Genomic DNA, 20,339 nt, shown 5'->3' on the forward strand with positions numbered 1-20,339 from the left:
TCCTTGTTGTTTCCCTCCTTAAAAACTCAGAAGAGGGAAAGAGGGGGAGAGAGAAAACATGCTCGCAAAGCACTAGGAAAGCACATCTCTATTTCTGGAGTTGGCAAAGACACCATCACTATGGTCTCCATAACAACAGCAAGATACAAACTTCCTTCCCGGTGGCTTCCCAGGACACAGGATAAAAAACACATGATGCTTCAAAACAAAAGGCTTGCAAGAAATTAAGACTTAATTCAGCAAGGTAAACGACAGCACACAATACCCCAAAAGCCCTCAAACCTGCACTGTGGGGCCGTAGCAACTGAGGGAGTTAATAATCCCCAAAACTGATTTCTCAATCGTAAGCAGCGTAGTAAAAGTAACAATAGTGATCTGAATTTTTCTTCTTCTTTTTTTAACTTCAAACTTCCAAAATAATTTGGTGCTGACGCATCACTGTTAGAAGAGGAGGTTACCGGGAGGTGAGGTAAGAAGGACGAGTGCTTCCAAGGGTTTTGTTGAAAATATATTATGAAAACATTCCCTCTGCCAAAGTTCTCACTTTGCCAAGCTAAAGGTAGGAGTGTCTTTTATGACAGCTTTATAAAACCTTGGCGTCTTATAACACACAGGGCCTGATCCAGAGAGCCTTCACACAACAGCCTGTGTGTGAGGAACTTCCCCTGCCAAGCATATGACTGGCACTGCTGACTCTCTCTCCCCCTTACGTATATGTCACTTTATCATGCTTGAAGGGTGCGACTAAGAAGTAACACAAACACAAAACAGTGTCAAGGGCAGCATAAGATTCACATCTTTCATTTTATTTCAATGTTTCTGCACAGAAGAATTAACAAAACTCCAAACAAAGACTCCCCACATTTAAGTTCACTGTGGAACTAAGCGGTGGTGGTGGTGTTTTTTAAAAAAATAAAACAAAACAATAATAATTTTTGCTTCTGGGCTTATTTGTATTCCTCATTAAGTTTGGTTTTCACACTTATTTTCCCTTAGTACCTGTGGCTGGACAGAAGGCTCTAGAGCAGGGATGAGGACGCTGTGGCCCTCCAGCTGTTGTTGGGCTCCAATCCCCAGCAGCCAACAGGACCAAGGGTGATGGGAGCTGTAGCCCAGCAATATCTGGAGAGCCACAGGCTCCCCGCTCATGATCTAAAGGAAACCTCTGTGAGGTTATTAGCCACAGGCTGGAGCTCACTGCACTGAAAAGACAGAGCATAAGCAGGTACTGAGGTGCAGATTGTCAGTGTGAACAGACCCATATCAAGCTATATACTCTGTGTCCAAAAGTCATACCTCTCTATCCATTTCTCCTGCAGAAAAGGATACCCTTTTTAAAAATCCTCTTAAAATGAATGGCCTGAAGCTATTGTACTTCAATTCCTGTGTACAATTCCCTCCTGCCTTGGTATTCCCACCAGCGATAAGAACATGTCACCTTCCTGATATGCTCCTCCTGAAAGGAAACCTAATCCTCTTCTTTTTCTATGTAAGACTTGGTGCCCACGCGGGCCATCTGCCGAGCCAGGTAGCGGTCTCTTGCTGACATCACTGTCTCCTCGTTACTACGCTTTGCAAATTTGCTCTGGCTCTCTGGAGGTTTCTCTGCTTCCTCTGCTCCCACCCCTGAAGTCCTGTGCTTCAATTCTAATGATCTCTCAGAGTTGGGGGGGTTTTCTCCCCTACTATCACTTTCTGGAGCCCGATGGCAATCTTTCGCCAAGGGCCCAGGGCTACTACTTTTCCTTTCTTGCTGCTTCTTCTCCTCTTTGTGTTCCTGTGCCCCTTTGTCCCTTTCCCTATCCCTGTGCCTCTCTTTGTGCCTCTCTTTCTCTTGCTGTTCCCACTCAGAATACCTTTCCTCTCTGTCTCTCCACATCTTCAGATCTCTATCATAATCATCCCTCTCTTTCCTGTCTTTTCTCCTCTGCTTCTCATCCTGTTCTTCCCGTCTCCTATGATGGTTCTCGGGTCTAGAGCGCTCCTCTTTTTCATGGTCTTTGTGTCTTCTCTCACGTTCCTTTTCCCTGTGCTGCCCACTTTTTTCCTTCCTTCCCCCACCCTCCTCTTTCTCTGGATGACTCGAAGGCACCTTTTGATGGCAGCTTCTCTCCTCGCTGGATGACCTTGAGTCCCTTCGGCTCCTGTGATGCCTGGAACTCTCCCCACTATGGTCAGAGTGGCCTTGCCTACTCTCCTTTTTGTTGCCAGTTCTGCTGTTTGTGTGTGCAGTTCCGCTGTTTGTGTGTGCTTTAGCACTGTTCTCCTCATCACTAGTATCCATTTCCAAGTCACTGTCTGCATCTGGGTTATCTTCTGCTTTTAGAGGAATGTGGGAACTTGTCCGCTCATCCAGGTTTTTGCTTATTTGCTTGGAGTCACAGGAATTCCCACTGGGTTCTTCTTCCTTTATCCTACATTTTTTTTAAGACACAAAATAAAATTCACTCCCTGCCAACTCAGAACAACCTAGCATCATCTTATCCTCCAAAGCATACACCCACATTTCTAAGAAAAGCATGTTTTCATGTCAAGAATTTGTAGGGGGGAAAAAAAAAGAATTTGTAGAAAACTGCAAGTTTACCGCATTTATTTCACAACAAGAAACAGAAACTGCATGATCCTAGAGAGTATACCACCTCTGAACACCAGGCACTGGGGACAATAAATGGTGCTGGCCATTATTTTAATGCTGTGTTTGGGTGCTTCCAAAAAGCTTTCTGGCTGCTACTTGAAACAATGCATAATTGAAACATGTGGCATGCATGGCTAAATATTAATCTCTCATCCAGAATGTGTGTATCAAATGTTCAACTCCTGATTTGTGTTAAACAAGGTACCAACAGCATTCCCAGTTGGAGGGATTTAATATGGGTTCCTTATCACTCTGGTGTGCACTCATTTTGCCTACTGGAAGTGATGAGCAGAACATGTAGCAGTCATCATGGCTGCCATCTGTAATGAATGGTTGGGAAAGCCATGAGGCATAACAGGCACACACTCTCAGGCAGTATTTATCACCACCTGTTTTTCTGTCATCTATACCTGAACTTGTTTGGTTCACATCACATGATCTCATCACATACTGGAGTAGGGTTCGGACCCAATGATTCATCAATCCATGTTGTAAGCTCTGACTGGCAAGTACTTTAACACCCGTAAATATGACTCGGACTTTGGATTTTCTCCAAATTAGCACAAATACACTGTGAGCATTTATTAGTATTAATGAAACAAGAGCTGCAAGATTTTCTATTTACCAGAAAAGGAGAATACTACTTCCTTATAAAGGATGACTACACTATTGCAAAATAGTCCTCCATAGAGGGAAAATGAGATGACATTGTCTTTAGTGACAGATATGCTCCAAATGCCCCAGTGACAGCATCTGTAACACTATGAGAAATTCGTATTTTGCTGATCAATCATGTTTCTATACATACATTCAAGAGATATTCCTCTTCTGGAAAGATTAACACAAGACAAAACAAGGTGGTAACAGCTGAGAGTATAATTATAGCTGCCAAACTGATAGGACCAGGGAAGTTACAATGTTTCAGTCTTGGGTAGTTAATAAGGAAGCTAACATTTAAGGATATAACCCACACTGTTTACTTCACTAAAATTACCTGTCCAAGCAATCCAAATTATTCACCCAGAAAAGCAAAATTCTGCCACATATACATCAACTGGGTAAAAGCTTATGTAATTCTAAGTCACTTTAAGACAATTTATGTAGTAAGTGATTAATAAATGCAAATAATAATGATGGTGATGATTTTGAACATGCCTTTCAAATTAAGAGTGGACTTTGGCTAAGGGAAGGTAAAGCCAGCCTGAGATCTGAAAGTCACTAGTGCCATTGGTGTTTCTATAGCTTGCTTGGAAAAGGGACACATGCACACACAGAGAGACCGTTTGTCAGGGGACATTAAGAAACATGCTAAGGTGCCAGCATTTTATAGCTGGCTTTCTTCTAGAATGTATTATGGACTCTACCTATGTCTGAAAAAAACTTCTCCCTTTGTTTAAAGAACACGTTAATTTCTTTTTTCGTAAAAAAAAGAAAAGGCAACCACAGTGATGTACAGAGCAAATATGAAACATTTAAAAACAACTAAAAGTGAGCACCAAATGAACAATAAAAACAAATGGGAACAAGTATAGCACCATGCAATTAAAAATGTATACAAAAACAAGAAGGAGACAGCCTTCCATGTCTCCCTGGTAACACCCCAAAGCCACATTGCCAACCTGGTGAAAGAGAACAGTAGTTTAATTACCCTCCATATGTTATTATTGAAGGATCACCCTGCAGGTCGCAGATGTCTTGGCTTGATGCCAATAAGCCAGCCTAGGCTGCTCCCCACTATAGTCACATCACATCATCTGTAAGGAAACCTTTCCTCATTCATCCAGAGAGAGAGGAGGCACCCACTTGACCTCCGACTGCCATCCCACCCAAGAGTGGAGCAAAAATTCAGTCCCTTCTTTATGGTTATCAAACACCATGCACACTCTGGTTAGAATGAAACTCTCCATTCTGAGCTGAGGATTGCTAACTGGGACCAAACTCTGGCTCCATTGAGCTCAAAGCCATCAAGTAGATGCTGAAACTGTGACTGCCAGAGAAGCTGATTTTTCTGCATTTCAACCTTACCTGGCCTCCCGAAGGCTGCATTTGGGCATCTCCTCTTCCCCCACTGCCTGGTTTAGCAGGTGCCTGTAAAAGCCACTGAGATCCTTCTGCTTGGTCACATCCAGACATGCTAAAAAAAAGGGAAGGAGGACATAAAATTAGGAATTATTATTATTTATCAATAAAGCAGCTGGGAGAAAAAGCTTCATTGCAATTGCCCACATTGCCTGGGATATCTGGAACAAAGCAGGGGTTGTACACAGTACTCAGATTATAGGGGCAGTGATGGTGGGGAACAACCCTCTTAGCTACTGTTTTTATTGAGAAAGTTATTGAGGAGAGAATGGTGTGGCTAAAACTGGGGATGTGGCAGGGATGGAGTTTGAGGGTCTCATCAATCTCTTGAGCACTAGGGAGTATAAGCAGCTGTGGTTCCCTCTTCAAAGAGACATGAAGAGGGCATTTCAGAATAATCCAACTGCTGATCACTGGTATGCATACATGCAGTCCAAAAAAGAAACCCAATATGGCAATTCTTAAAAACCACACACACTTCTTGTGCTGTGAAAATGATATTGTGATAGTGCTGTACAGTGGCTAAGTGTTTGCTTTGAAGAGGGGAGATTTCCATACAAACCCCTGAGTTTTCTTTAAGCAAATGTCTCTCTCCCCCAGCTTACTTCACAAGCCACACATTATCCCAAACCAAAGGAACAGGGCCGGGAACAAAAAAGAGTTCCCATCTTGACACCTCCTCAAGGAGACAATGTGTAAAGGAACACAACCAAATCTGCCAGATGATTCCTACTTAAAGGTCATTTAGGCTACTGTGAGTTTAGAGTCTTGACAATTTGGTTCCTAGCACCCATGAGAGCAATCTATCAGCACCCTGGTCATCTTCCTCACCCTCAATTGCTGCCTCCCTCTTTTCTCTTTCCTCCTCCTCAGCTCTTTCTTGCAGTTTCTTCTTGTAGGCCGATGTTACAAAGGCTTCTTTGTCATCAAACGCGCCTCCTTCCAGTTCACGTTCTTTCTGAATCTTCTTCTCCATTCTCTTTTCCTGCTCCTTCTTCCTTAGCTCGGCTGCCTTGAGAATATTTTGGATGTACTTGGGCTGCAAAGACAAACAGCAATGAAGAAATGGAAGAAGACTGAGATTACCTGTGGCAAATAAATTGAAGATGCTGTGAATATTGTGGGATACATTTTACAGAAGCTACTGCTGCCCCTCTGAGCTACCATCAGTACCAAGGCAAAGTTATTGAGCAGAGGCACACAAAATCTGCCTGGTATCCTAAGCCAGGTGAAATCTGTAATTGCCACCAATCCTACTTGTGATGCTACACTTAAACCCTGAGTTTAAAGCTGGGGGACTCTTCCCAGTCAAAGTGAGCCTCAATCCAACACTTCGCATGAGGTGAGGAAGATTCCCTGTTATTCTTCAGAACATGAAGAGGACATCCTGAGAGATGAAGGTGATGTCCAACAAAAATGTGCAGGAAAGGGACAGTGTGATCCAAGTCTAAATCTAGTGTATCTGTAAGACTTGGGCTGAAATCTGACTGCAGAGGCTTGCAAAAGATAATTCTCCCTGAGCCCTCAGTTCTCCATTTTTGAAGTAGGAATAGGGGCCCATCCCACATGACAGTTGAAGGTAAACTTGAAAGAGGTGATGCAGTTTGTAAGAATAGAAAAGTGTCACTTGAATGATAAATAGCAGCATCAGCAGATCCCACTCCTGAATTTTCCATGATGTGCAGGGAGTGTTAACCTTTGATTCCCTTCCCCTCAGTGGCTCCACATCCCTCTTGGCCTCTTCCCACCCACAGCTGGAGGTCTTCACCGCCCCACACATCCCTAGTGTAGAGAGGCAAAGACAGACATCATACTCATTTCCAGGTATGGACCTTTTTTTCCCCTTTCCCTGCAAGTGCGCTGGCATGACTTTCTGCCTTCTTTTGCTGTATGTCGTCGTAAATATTGTCATATTCATACACTGTGGAGTCTTCCGCCAATGCCCTCTGGATCTCAAGCTTGGTCTTTAAAAGGAAGGAAAGAAAGGTTATGGTATTTTCATTAGAGTCTTCCAGGAAGCTAGTCCAGCAATGTATTATCTATAATTATCTCGGTTAAGACAGAAGCTGCAAACAAGAGACTTTTATTAAAAACATTTAAGGCGCTAGTGCAGCCTTCCAGATGGTTATACAAGAGAAGTCTTCTCCTCCTTGCTGCCAAGCTTCTGCTTCCAAAGACCTGTGCTGTTTATTCACCCCTCACTGCTCCATTCTGGAAGTTTGTGCTAGAATCTTAAAGCCAAAATAACAGCCCCATCATGTGGCCCTGTGTCTCTCTGACTGGAAATGCAGCACATCACTATTTACCTGTGTTGAGGATGTGCTCTCTGACTTTGGGCCAGAAAAAACATAAGACAGAGACAGACAGCCACTGGAATAGAAAGCTGATACAATGGTAGTGTTAGCCCATCATGGCAAACTAAAGGTAAAGGTAAAGAGATCCCTGACCATTAGATCCAGTCGTGACCGACTCTGAGGCTGCGGCGCTCATCTCGCTTTATTGGCCAAGGGAGCCGGCGTACAGCTTCCGGGTCATGTGGCCAGCAGGACTAAGCCGCTTCTGGCGAACCAGAGCAGCGCACAGAAATGCCGTTTACCTTCCTGCCGGAGTGGTACCTATTTATCTACTTGCACTTTGATGTGCTTTCGAACTGCTAGGTTGGCAGGAGCAGGGACCGAGCAACGGGAGCTCACCCCGCCGCAGGGATTCGAACCGCCAACCTTCTGATTGGCAAGTCCTAGGCTCTGTGGTTTAACCCACAGCACCACCCGCGTCCCTAATGGCAAACTATGGTTTACCAAAAAAACACATAAGTTCCCACTTTGCTCCTCTCCTCTAGACAGTAGCAGTAACAAACACTCTTGCCTGGCTTACGAGTTAAATCCAAGGATCACAGTTTGTTTCACTCTAAAAAAACCACAATGTTGCACCATGGTTTGTTCTCTCCTATCAACAAACCACAATCTACGGGTTGGACATAATGCTAACCCAGAGATCATGGTTTGTTGCTCCTGCTCACACTAGTGCCTGAGCAAAATGAGAACAATCTTCATGGTTATTGTAACCCACTTTGTCTCCCTGGCCAAAGAAACACTATGACTGATTATATATACAGAGAAGTATGTGTTCATTTTTACGCACACACAGGCAAGGTCTATAACAGGGACGTCCAGCTCGCAATAGTATGCAATCTATTCACAGTATAAAAAAACTGGCAGTGATCTACCCATTGTCGTAAAAAGACTGGCAGTGATCTACCCAAAGTTGTGGAGGCTTTTTTTAGGAAGCCCAAATTGTGGGTTGTTTTTTTGTAAGGAGATCGCTGAGGGGCCAGAGATCAACCAGGAACTCCCCATGATCTACCAATAGATTGTGATCCACCTCTTGGGCATGCCTAGTCTATAACATTCCCCTCTTCCCAGTAGAGAAACCCAAGTGTGAGTCTAAGTTAACTCTACCACCTTGCCCAGAAGCCCCAGGGAGCAACTGAGTAAGCCTTCTCCCTTCCCTACAGGAAACCAAGGGGCCATGAATGTTTCCACTAGGTGCAAACCACAGAGATGTTATCTCTCATACTCATCATAATCTGCAAAACCATCTTCTGTGTTTATGTAACCCAAAGGCCAGTATTTCTATTACAGAAAAAATTATTGGCTCCATGTCTTTTCTCTCTATTACAATTTAGCCAAGTGTGGTGGAAATCTAAACAGTGGAAAAGTTCCTTTTGTTTTCTCATAGTATTAAGACTTTCATTCTGAAACAAAAGTTACACAAGTAGTCAGTCAAGGAGTCCTATATTTGATGTCAGAGAAGGAATTTGCCTCTCCTGGTGGTTTTTACAGTGTGGATGCTAAATTAGTCTCCACGTTTAATGGTGCATTGTAAACTATGAGTAGATATATGGCAACCTGCTTCAAGGCTTGCAGCAGGGTTGTTTTTCTGTAAAAACTTGACATAGCCAAAATAAACCCAAGAAAAACAGAGTTGTATAAAAGCGGAACTGTTTATTACGCAAACAAAGTCATGGAAACTAAAAATTCAAGCTTTGATATAAATTATGTCATTGTTAATAAGGAAAGTGTTGCAGTTCCAAAACCGAGTGCCAAGAGGACAGGGCTGGTGTGTAAAATTATGAGGATGAATCACATAAAATAATCCAATAATTCATTTATACATTACACTAATATAATTTTTTTTAAAAAAAACTATTATGAAAAGAAGAACAGCTGCCACTCTAATTTTTCTAACACTTGCTGCCAAAACTTGGTGAAATATACTGGTTGACAGCCCTATAAGAAAACAATTAGCCTTGTCAGGTGCCAGTGTTAACCTCCTATTTCTAAACATTTGCACTGGTGTAGGACAGCCAGGTAAATAAGCCTACCAAAGTTGCTGGTCTGGATTTCTTTTCTTTTCTACTGTTGGCTAAGAAGCTAGACTGCATTTCAATGCAGGCTGTAGAACACGCTCCTCTGCAACAAACATGAAACTGCGGTCTGCCAGCCTCTTGGCAGGCTAGTAAAAAAAAAAGTGCTTTCTACCAAGCAGATTTGTGGAGGAGAGACAAGACTGATCTGTCTCTCCTCTACTAGATTGCTTACTTTCCTGAATGGAATTAGATTGTCTATGGCTACCAGGCAAGTTGTTACATTGAAGGCTTTACTAAAATCTTATTGGAGGGTTGGGGCGGAGACACTAGCATTACCTCAATGCATGATCGTGGAAAGTCAGATTTTAAGATGGATCATGCTGTCTTGGTTATTGGCATTACCCTGTTCTAATTTAGGTGGCGTGTTCCTCAGGAGAGAGCATTCTCTCTTTCTATACATTTCAGGGCAAATTGCCATATACATTGATATCAGTATAACAATCACCACCATATATATATTTGTGTAATGAGACCAGAAACCAAGGAGTAAGATGTGTGTGTGTACACATATTGCCAACTTACTTGTTTCATTGCTTGCTTTTTCAAGGCTTCTCGTTGAAGGCTCTCACCCACAGAAGACTGTAAAGAAAAAAAAATATTTTGCATATTAAGTTACATATAAATATGCTATTTTTGTTTTGTATAGCCCACAATAGTTTAAAAAATAAATAAGGTTGCAGTCCTAAGAACACTTGCCTGGGAGTATGCCCCCAGAGAGACTGACTTCCAGTATTAATATGACCATGTTGAAGGTCAATGCAAGTTTGCTACATTTTCAAAACAGTTTAAAAGCAAATAAATATGGAAGGTCATCAGTAGAGAAACACTGTCGTCCGCATCCATAGAAAAGAAATTTCCAACCACTGAAATGCCAATATCATTTTCTTTGTCCATAAAGTACTGTATTGAGAAGAGCTATGTGGTCAACATAGCCATCTGCACACTGATGATATTTTAAGTCCCAATGAAAATGGTGGGACTTAAGACTAAACATGGTTATAATAATAATTTTATCACAGTGGTACCTCGGTTTTCGAGCGTCTCAGAAACTGAACGTTTCGGTTTCCGAACGCTGAAAACCCCAAAGTAATTGCTTCCGTTTTGAACGTTTTTTGGACATTTAACAGCTTCTGCTGCGTTTTATTCAGTTTTCTCAACTGACTTTGCCAACTGCCCTTTGCACCTCGGTTGTCAAACCGTCTTCCGGAACAGCTTATGTTCAACAAACAAGGTACCACTGTATTTATACCCCACCCATCTGGCTGGGTTGGTCCAGGCACTCTTGGGATTAGGAAGACAGAAAGCTACCTTATACTGTTTTAGTGAAATATTTATGTTCAAACTGTTGCTTTTCCCTTTGTTAAGCATCGTACTATATTACAGCTTATGATGCAGGTACATTACTACATTAGAAATTGAGAAACTCAGCCTGTAAGCCTGGGATCGGGGCTGGCTGTGAAATAGACCTGGGCCAGATCTGAGCTGCAGCTGGAGAAGATGTTGCTCTTGCTGAGAGGCAGCAGCAGAAAGGCAAGGCAGGGCAGGGCAAGACACTGGCTGGGCCCTTCATGTGGATTGTTGCAGATGCTGTAGTCACCATATAGGGCTCCAACTCCATGGGGATGTGTTGGGCTGTTGTCAGAGCTCACCTAGCACCAAACATCTCTAACTCAGTTACCTAAGCCTGCTCTGAAGATGTAAAGAGCAATTCAGTAATCACAAAGTGGTTATTTTGTAAGTAGGATACGACACCCACCCACCCACCTCCAAAGCACATTATGCGGGGAGAAGAACATCACACTAGAAAGCAGTGTATTAAGAACAGCAATGGAAACAGCCCTGCTAACTTAGTTCAGAATGCAGTTTCCTTATTCACAATAAAGTGAAGCACACCAGATCTCTTCTTCACATTTCCTAATTCTACATAGATCTGCAACTCCCTGTGTTTGCTGAACGAATGTAACTACAAAGACCACTTGTTTATAGAGCATTAGCAATCAAATATTCCTTTCCCTCCACCAGGTGACAGGGGAACATGAAAAATATCTTTTTTAACATTTTGGCAGCTATCATAGTTTTCCAATCCTGCCATGACTCATACTGAACATCAGCTTTTCTTACAAGTGGAAGAACTTTTGTCACCAGCACTTCATAATACTAAAAGACAGCAAATGGAAAACAAGCAGCAGGTAATTTTTTATTTTATTCTTATACATTCATGTCCAAGTGGGATGAAGAAAGCTGACTCACCATGACACACAGCAAATTCAAACTGACTTGAATATTAATTTGCTCTTGCAGAAGTGCCATATGCCATTTTTTTGTTTCTGACACAGAAATGAACTATCAACAATAAAGGTTCTCTAGGTTTTGAATTGCACTCACGTATGCTGTTTCCTACCTCCTTGAAGTACGAAGCAAATGTTTGAACAACTCTTTTATGCCAATGTACTGTGGTGCTGAATCCAGGACTGCTCACCTGAAGCTTCACATTACAGGGGGTTGCACTAAATGACCCTTGGGGTCCTTTCCAACTTTAATGATAGGAGTGGCTACAATTGTATACCCCTGTAAGAAGGCACCTAGAACCAAATACCAAGTGCTGTAAAAGAAGAGGAGAGCTTTCACTTCTGAACTCCGCAATGGCACCTGGCAGGCTGCTGCTGAATGCTAGACTAGATAGACCTTTGGTGTTCATCCACCATAGCCATAGCTGCATCAATAAACCCGGCCACGGTCAGTCTATATGTCATTGTTTTATCACGAAGGAACAGGTTTGGGACTAGCTCGGCTGGACAATGTATCAATAGCACTACACAGGAAGCATAGATCAACTGACCTTTGGAAGAAGCTGATTGCCCTATCCATGACCGATTAAGAAACATTGCTTACTGGCTCTGAAGGTAGGTTGGCCATGTATCCAGAACGTAAAGGTAAAGGTACCCCTGATCGTTAGGTCCAGTCACAGACGACTCTGGGGTTGCGGCGCTCATTTGGCTCTATAGGCTGAGGGAGCCAGCGTTTGTCCACAGACAGCTTCCGGGTCATGTGACCAGCATGACTAAGCTGCTTCTGGCAAACCAGAGCAGCGCACGGAAACACCGTTTACCTTCCCGCCGGAGCGGTACCTATTTATCTACTTGTACTTTGACGTGCTTTTGAACTGCTAGGTGGGCAGGAGCTGGGACCGAACAACGGGAGCTCACCCCGTCGTGCATTAATTGCCTCAGAAAATATGTCTTCAACTTGAGGGACTTAGCTAATTGTACTTCAACTCAAAATAACTGACATATTTTGTCCAATATTTTCATGAAATTGGTGTATTCTTCATGCAGAAGTCATTTCTCTCCATCAAAATATTTAAAATTCACAATAGTTTTTCCCAGACCTGCCTTTAGGCGGTTAAGTGTACTAGTGTCTGGAGATTATGCAAACAATAAAAGTAATATAGAGGCCTCAATTTCAGTACATAAAATTCTAAAGCGGTCCACCTGTCATTTGTTTGGACAGCGCGCCAAGAAGTTTAAGGAAAACAGCGCCAGCACAAACACCTCTTCCAGAGCTTTATGGGTGACAATTTCCTGTTGTGCTGAGAGGATTGATAGATGGGAACTTCCTGTTCTTTTGTATTATTTCTACTTATCAACAGGTCGTTTATTAAAGAACCTTACGAAGTCAGCAATCTGGCATGGGATTTCTGTTTGCCCCCAATCATGGTATTCTTTGGAGACACAAAGCTTGAACTTATAATATTTTCTGAAAGGGAAAACTCCCTTTGTTTCTCCCTAAAGGGAAAAGAACTGAAGCACAACGAGAACTGCAGAGTTTGTTCCCCATATTGCAAATCTTTTAAATTTTTACTTTATTCTATCCATTTTCATTATTCCTCTTTTATTTAAACCCTTCTTTCATGCTTTTGCTACACCTGGTACAGCCTTCTCTTAGGCTGCCAAATTGTTTTTTCCTTCTTGACACAGAGTACCCTTTTAAAATAAGATTTATGAAGTGCTCCAACAGCTTCACAGGCTCTCTTACCCCTGCCTATAAAGCAGCTAGAATGGATGAAGAGCATCACTCCCTCTTTATCTTGTGGATCAGATAAAAAAAAGATATTATAGGGTTGTTCTGCTCCTGAAATAAGGAAGAATGCACATTTTTTAAAAGTATTTCAACTATTTATATATCACTTATCATTGTAGTCTCAGTCAGAGTGGCTGGACCAAACAGACCATTTTGGATTCAACTGTCACATGAAACAGATTGGCAACACATCAAGGTGTGTGTTGGCTTCTGGATTAGAGTGAAGGAAATGAAGGTTCACAGAAATATTGGATATGCTGACCTCTCTTCCATTAAAGCTACACAGAGCAGCAGGCTTTAATAACTCTTGATCTTTCTTTTCTTTTTTAAGAGTTAAACTCTGTCTTAAGTGGGTGGGTGAAACGCCACATATTGCTTTTATTACTAGTTAACAATATATTTAGCATCAGAAGCACAAGGTTTGTCACAAAATGTTCACAGCATTCTTTGTGAATGATAGCATCCAATGAGCTCCTTTTAACTTGTAGAACTATAAAACTGCAAACGGGACACTGTACTACCTTCTCTTGTTGGACTAAACAGGGTTTGAAGCAACAGACTCCTGACACCCATTGCCTCGTGCCACTGAGGCTGCAGAGAAGAGGAAGAGGGGTGCCCTGCTCCAGAGTTCTACAAAACACCATTTTTCACCAACTTCAGCTGGCTAAAGTCCTTCTGCTTCTTCAACATTTACCTCTTGCTGCACATAAAGATTGGAACTGCCTCTGTAACCACCTGAGTGATGTTCTGTCTCTAACTTCCATTGAAACTTTCCTTAACGCTCACTTTTTCTATCTCTCTAAGTACCCCCTGCCTACATTTCCTTCCCATTCCTCCTTTGTTTCCTCCGTGTCAAATTTTAGTCTGGAAGCTCCTTGGGACAGGTATCTGCCCTCTTGTACTATGTAAATTTATCTTTCAAATAATTCATACACTCCTTGATTGTAAAAGAAAAGAAAACTCCATGGAGTTTACAGAAAGCAACAGACATGCTGATGGCACCAAATAAATAATTTTTTAAAACCCAGAACATTACGTTACCTCCTTTAAGCCTAATAAGCATCGATCCTAAAACCAGTCCTGTTCTCCATGCATACTCATACACATTCACTTCGCTGTATAACTTGGAAATTATAAGAGAAAGATTAAACAACCTCTCAATACAGCAAAGAAAATCTTAATGAAATATGCATAGTAACATTTTTTTAACGGAACAAAAGTTTTCTATCTAATATATGATCGCCATGGCCAAGTCAGGTGTGCAGGTTTGCTGGCATGGACTTTATTAGAGTTCAGTTATAAATACACCATCTTCAGACACGCAAGGCGTAGTTTTTGCTGATATGGAAGCAGCCAGGAAATGAAACCCCTCCCAAACGCAGCTCCTTATCTCGGAAAGGCCTAAAATTATTACTAAACTAATAAAGTAATTTTGTTTTTTAAAAATGATCTTATTTTTTGGTTGATGATAAAGGCAGTCGCTGGGTTTATTACCTACTTTGTGGGCTGTGAAATAACATGGGGAGTTCTGTAAGATGCTTCCCCCATCACCCGCCATGCCAGATCAAAGGGACAATATAAAGAGGCTATCATTCTCCTCTGTACACTCTATTTGCAAATGAGAGGATCTGTCTGAAAAAAAATCATAATCAATTTTTTTTGTGCGTGTGAAAAGCCAATTGACAACCACCAGTGATGATGCATATTTTTCTTCTCTTTAAATAGTACATTAGACTAGAAGTTAGTAAATCATTGCCTATTTCTCATTAGTTAAGAGAAGATCAGTCATGGGCAAGAGCAGAAATAGAGTGTACAGGAGAAAGTGGGGGACCTAAGGATACTCTGGGAGGGCACTGAATGTTAATAAGACAACTCTAAACAATTCGTCTACTGGGCTTAATGCTATAAAGTTTTGCAACTAAGAATATTGCCTGCTGATTTTTCTTCAGATCGGCATCATTAAAAGGGCTAGTGACTTCATTTCTTTTTAAATGAAAGTTGAAAATGCAGGGGAAAGGTCTGGGGTACCCGAGGGTCCCAAAGAAACAGCTTGTTTCCTTTTACCCATTGTGTTGAACCAAAGGTGAACTGTTCTAGAAGCTTTGCTAAAAACGCCATCTTGGTAGTCAAGATAACCCCACAAATATTTGATAGTTGTTTTAGCAATGAGCTCACTTGCTTTGATATAAGCTAATTAGCTTACTTTGATGCTATCCTTATCTGTGGGCTTGGGACGCTGGGCTGTAAGATTTGGGAATTTGCCACCTAGGCCTTCATCTAGTTAGGTGAAATAATGTATGCTGCTTTGTGTATGTTTTATTTTATTTATTTATTATATTTATTAGTATAAAGAACATATGCATGTTTGCTTGGGTGCAAACAAGCCATCTCCTTGTTGCAGTGTCTGTCCTGTGTCTGCAAAGCCTAGATGAACTGGCAGGCTACTTTGCTGTAAGTCTACGCCTTCTTTAATAAAGCACTAGAACTGGCCATTCTGCTGCTTTTGACAAACTTCTTTGGTATTCCTGTTTCCGCCTACTCTCATGAGCCCTCCTTTGGGCCAATGATTCAGAACAGCCATAGGGATCAGAGAACATCCCATCCTTATAGCTTTGCCCTGGGTTTTGTTTCTATGTGATAGGGAGTTGCTTCAACCTGGATTAGATCATTGGTCCATCTAGCTCAATACTGCTGACACTGACAGGCAGCAACTCTCCAGAGTTTCAGACACAGGTCTTTCCCAGACCTAATTCAAAATGCTGGAGATTGAACCAGAGACCTTCTGCAAGCAACACATGTGCTCTATTGTTGAGTTACAGTCCTGCTCCAAGGCTCTTCTATGTCACACCTAAATGTGACAAAGCAAACCAAATCCAGTAACTGGCTTTTTATATATACAGCACTAATTGACTTATGTATTATAATGTTAATTGCTATAAACCAATCAAAAGTTTAAATTATGGCACCTGTATCTTTAACATATGTTTGTAAAGTTTTTTATTGTATAATGTATTTAAAGCAGTCTAACAGATAAAACTTAGAAGATGAAAAACAAAACTATAAAATTAGCAAATTGGCACGCAGAATGAGTACAGTTGCACATGGGTTAAAATAACAAAGCCAAAGTCAAAACTTTCATTGTTATCTGATTATCAAGTATCGTTCCAGATTTACCAGGCTTGTAGCAAAGTTTGTTTTGAAAATGATGGCTCTGCTGTATATGTCATAAAAGACTGCCAAATCATATAAAAAGTGCCTCGATGTTCTAGTCCCTGTTGAAATCTCCAATTATACAAAGGGTGACATAATGGGTCAGTGCATCTGGCTGTTAACCAGAAGGCTGGTGGTTCAAACCCACTCAGGGATGGCTGTATGCAGGATTCCTGTTTTGCAGGGGGTTGGACTAGATGACCCACGGGGTCCATTCCAACTTACAATTCTATGATTCTATGTGTAATATTCTTAATTATAGATGTATTCCAGAGTGAGTGATACCAAGTGTCCCGTTTTCCATTGAATTTAAATTACTATTCCTGCTGCTAAGATCAAAGTATCTTTAACATATTGATAAGAACTTGGGTTGTGAAACATCCTGAAAGCAGCAATACTGATCCTTCATCTATGAGAACTAAGCCTATTTATAGACTACATAATCCTTCCACACTGCTTGCAAATAATTTTCTCACAAAGAATAATAGAAACAGATACTTAAATGATGGTTCTATGGCATACAGCACCCTCTACTGGAAAAACAATTTATACTATGGGGGTTATTTTAAAGTTAAATTATAAGGTAGGCCCATATTCCCTGTGTATACTGGGATCACATTGTCAGATGAGACTTCTGAGCCAAACGCTTTCTCAGATTCGTCTGACAGATGCAAGGAGTAGCATTTTTTCTCTACAATACTTGTAATTTGTCTTTATGGAACTCCATCCCGAGAGACACCTGAATAGCCCACTTTTTTAAAGCCCTTTAAGGCGGTAGATAAATCCTTCCTCATTCAGAAAGAATTCAGCAGGCTGGCTAGGCTGTTCAACAGCATATAGCTATGCAGGTCTACCCAAAAGTAGGTCACAACTGAGTTCAAATGACATTACTCCCAGGATGCTTGGTAGAATACTAGGCTGATTTACTGATCTGCTGCTACAGTGGTTTTGAACCTGTATTTTAGTTGGCTTAAATAAATAAATAAATTTAAATTTAGTTTTAACTGGATTTTTTGAAAACTGCATAGGAAGCCTCCGTGTATATCTTGGACTTTGTCCTCTTACAAACATAATAAATGAAACAAAGCACAACAAAAAACTAACCTCATCATCTGAGTCATCCATAAACACTGCATGTTTGACAAAGGTTTTCTGCTGCGCTTTCTTGGGAAATATAAGTCCGTATCTGTGGAGAGAAAAATGAACATTGAATATATGTTCAGTAGTCTTAGTAATGTATTTTTCAGCAAAGTCGGAAATGTAAGGAAGAAACACAAAACAGCACTAGCTTTGCTGACAGCATGGAAAACAGGGCCCTGACTGACTGACTGCAGCTACCAAAGCTGAGGCTGCTGAACAGACCCTTGGGCTGCAGAATTGTGGCTGTTGTTTATGTTAATTTTTTGTATCTTTATTTTTTAAATCTTATTTATACAGAAATTGTTCAATTTGGTCGTGTACTTCTTATATGTTTTATTTATTATGATTACTTTTGTTATGTTTGTAATTATGTAAAACATGATGCCATTCAATTTAGGAGATTAGGCAAGGAGACATGGTGAGTGCTCTTTCTGCTTTCATAAATCAAACAAAATATGTTGGCTATTCATACTGGGTCAAGTAATCTGGATTCTTGTATCTGCTGCTAATAATTTATTTGCCTTCTCTTTACATTATTTTCATATTCTTATATTGAGTTAATGTTTTAGCCACACTGAGGGTGCCACAAGAGGCTATAACTGTTTTTAATAAAAATACCCCCAAAAATTATTAGATCAAAGTAATGAAGTGGATAAAACAATATTTTTGAAGGAAAAAACATACAAGTGGGTCAGAAGCATCTCTGTTTTTAGAGAATCCACAAGAGTTACAACAGGTGCCATTTGGGAAGAGGCATCATCTCCTCTGTGTTAGAGAAAGAGAGATGCTTCTTTTAAAACAGTGCCTGCCAACTGCAGTTTAAGTGCTTGCATAAAAAATAATTAAGTTGTGTTGATACTTTTAATGGAGGAGGAGGCTTCTTTTTCCCAACTAGCAAGAGTGTGACATAGTGGTTAAAGTCACATTCCCAAACTTGACACACTGCAGAGTGTAGATGTTTCGGACTTGGACTCCCATCAGCCCAACCCATCACACCAGTACAATGCTGGGGCTGGAGGGCACCAGGTGGGGGAAAGCCTGAGTTAAAAGTGTCAAGACTAGGCCTAGGGGAGACACAGTCAAATCTCCACTCCACCAAAGAAGCTCGCTGGGTGACCTTTGGCCAGTCCCTGTCTTTCAGCCTAACCTGCCTCACAGGATTTAAATGGGAAGGCACATAGAATCATGTACACCACCTTGAGGTGGGAGAGAAAGGTGGGATATAAATGCAATAAATAAATAACACAGTGCAACCCACGCTCCTGTAGGGTTGAGTCTTGGGGGCAGGGAGGAAATCACACCCAGTGCGGCGTAGTGGTCAGAGCAGCCTTTCTCAACCTTGGGTCCCTCATTGTTGTTGGACTACAACTCCCATCATTCCTAGCCAGCATGACTAGCGGTCAGGGATGATGGGAACTGTAGTGCAAGGACATCTGGGGCTGAGAAAGGCTGGATTAGACCTGCAGTGTTCCCCAACCTTGGGCCTCCAGCTGTTTTTGGACTACAACTCCCATCATCCCTAGCTAGCAAGACCAGTGGTCAGGGATGATGGGAATTGTAGTTCAAAAACAGCTGCAGGCCCAAGGTTGGGGAACACTGGATTAGAGGGTCAGACCAACACCTGGGGGCGACCACAGATTGAATCCCCCACCAGGCCATTGCTGCTCAGCCTAACCTACCTCACAGGGGGGATTAATGAATGTTCACTACCTTGAGCAACTTGGGAGGGCAATGCAATAAATAACGATAAATAATTGGGAGGGGAGCCTTGTTCCTCTTCGTCGTCGTCCCCCCCCCAAATCCCCACTTCACCTCCGAGTCTCTGGATCAGACCCGCCTCGCCCTCCCCGAAAAATCGCCTCAGTCCCTCCTCCTCTCTCTCGCCCACCCCGAAATTACCTCAGCCCCATCTTCCGGCCCTACTTTCCTCCTCCTCATGCCCCCCCCTCAGCCCCCACCACGACCTCACTGCCGCCTTGGCCTCCTTCCCGGCAGGCGGTGCCCCCTCCTCGGAAAATAAAATAAAACCGCCTCGGTCCCTTCCTGGGTCTTGTCAGTTTCGACGCACACGGACCCAGGCCGGGGGTTTCCCCTCTCCCGGCTCCGTTTCTCCTCAGCGCCGCTCCTGCCCCGATTCCCACCCCGACCCCGCGGCTCCTTCCCTTCGGCTCCCTCTCCTCTCCGACCCCAAACCCCCATCCCGGTTCCCCCTCAGCTCCGCGGCCCCCTCGCCTCCCCTCCCCCACACTCACTGCTTGCTCGGAGCCGCCATCTTGGCGACGCGGCGCGAGGGCGGGACGAAGGAGGGAGCGGCTGAGGACACGGACACAGCCGCCGCCGCCGCCGCGTTGCTCTTTCCCGCCTCTTTTCCTCGCCTCAGCTTCTCGCCCGGCAACTGCGGATTCGACGCCGCCTCACGTTCCCTTCGCCAATCTTGATTCCCACACGCTCACTTAATTCCCGCAATTATTGTTACTATTACCGCTTCAGGGTCTTTTTATCCATATAATTCCCCCCCCCCAGCTTATTCGTTCTTAATATTACCACCTCAGAACAGTGCTGGAGTTACTGTACAAGCTAAACAAGCTATAGCTTAGCGCCCCACTTTCTTGGGGGCCCCCCAAAAAATTAAAGGGGGGGAAATGGATGTGCATTTCCAAAACATAAGATAAAAAGTGAATAAAATAAAACCTACATACAGCAACAGTGTTTTGTGTTGTGTAGGCTCCTATTTCTTATGTGCAAATGGCTTTCGATACCTATTAA

General features: G+C 42.4%; 1 protein-coding gene across 5 annotated transcripts; it reads right to left on the reverse strand.

Moving 5' to 3' along the window:
* Positions 1-785: 785 nt before the first annotated feature.
* NSRP1 (nuclear speckle splicing regulatory protein 1) lies at positions 786-19,939 on the reverse strand. Of its 5 annotated transcripts, none has more exons than XM_028707371.2 (7): positions 19,826-19,939; positions 17,538-17,619; positions 9,666-9,722; positions 6,547-6,678; positions 5,546-5,753; positions 4,661-4,769; positions 786-2,414 (listed from the first exon to the last, which is right to left on the reverse strand). In XM_028707371.2, exons 1-7 carry the CDS (start codon positions 19,843-19,845, stop codon positions 1,469-1,471), a joined length of 1,554 nt encoding a protein of 517 aa, XP_028563204.2. In that variant the 5' UTR covers positions 19,846-19,939; the 3' UTR covers positions 786-1,468. The 5 variants fall into 5 exon arrangements, with proteins under 5 accessions (XP_028563204.2, XP_028563206.2, XP_028563207.2 ...); XM_028707373.2 differs by lacking the exon at positions 19,826-19,939 and adding an exon at positions 19,648-19,712; XM_028707374.2 differs by lacking the exon at positions 19,826-19,939 and adding an exon at positions 19,642-19,697.
* Between the last annotated feature and the right edge of the window lie 400 nt (positions 19,940-20,339).

The sequence above is a fragment of the Podarcis muralis genome, chromosome 15 (genome assembly GCF_964188315.1).
Source record: "Podarcis muralis chromosome 15, rPodMur119.hap1.1, whole genome shotgun sequence".
NCBI lineage: Eukaryota > Metazoa > Chordata > Lepidosauria > Squamata > Lacertidae > Podarcis > Podarcis muralis.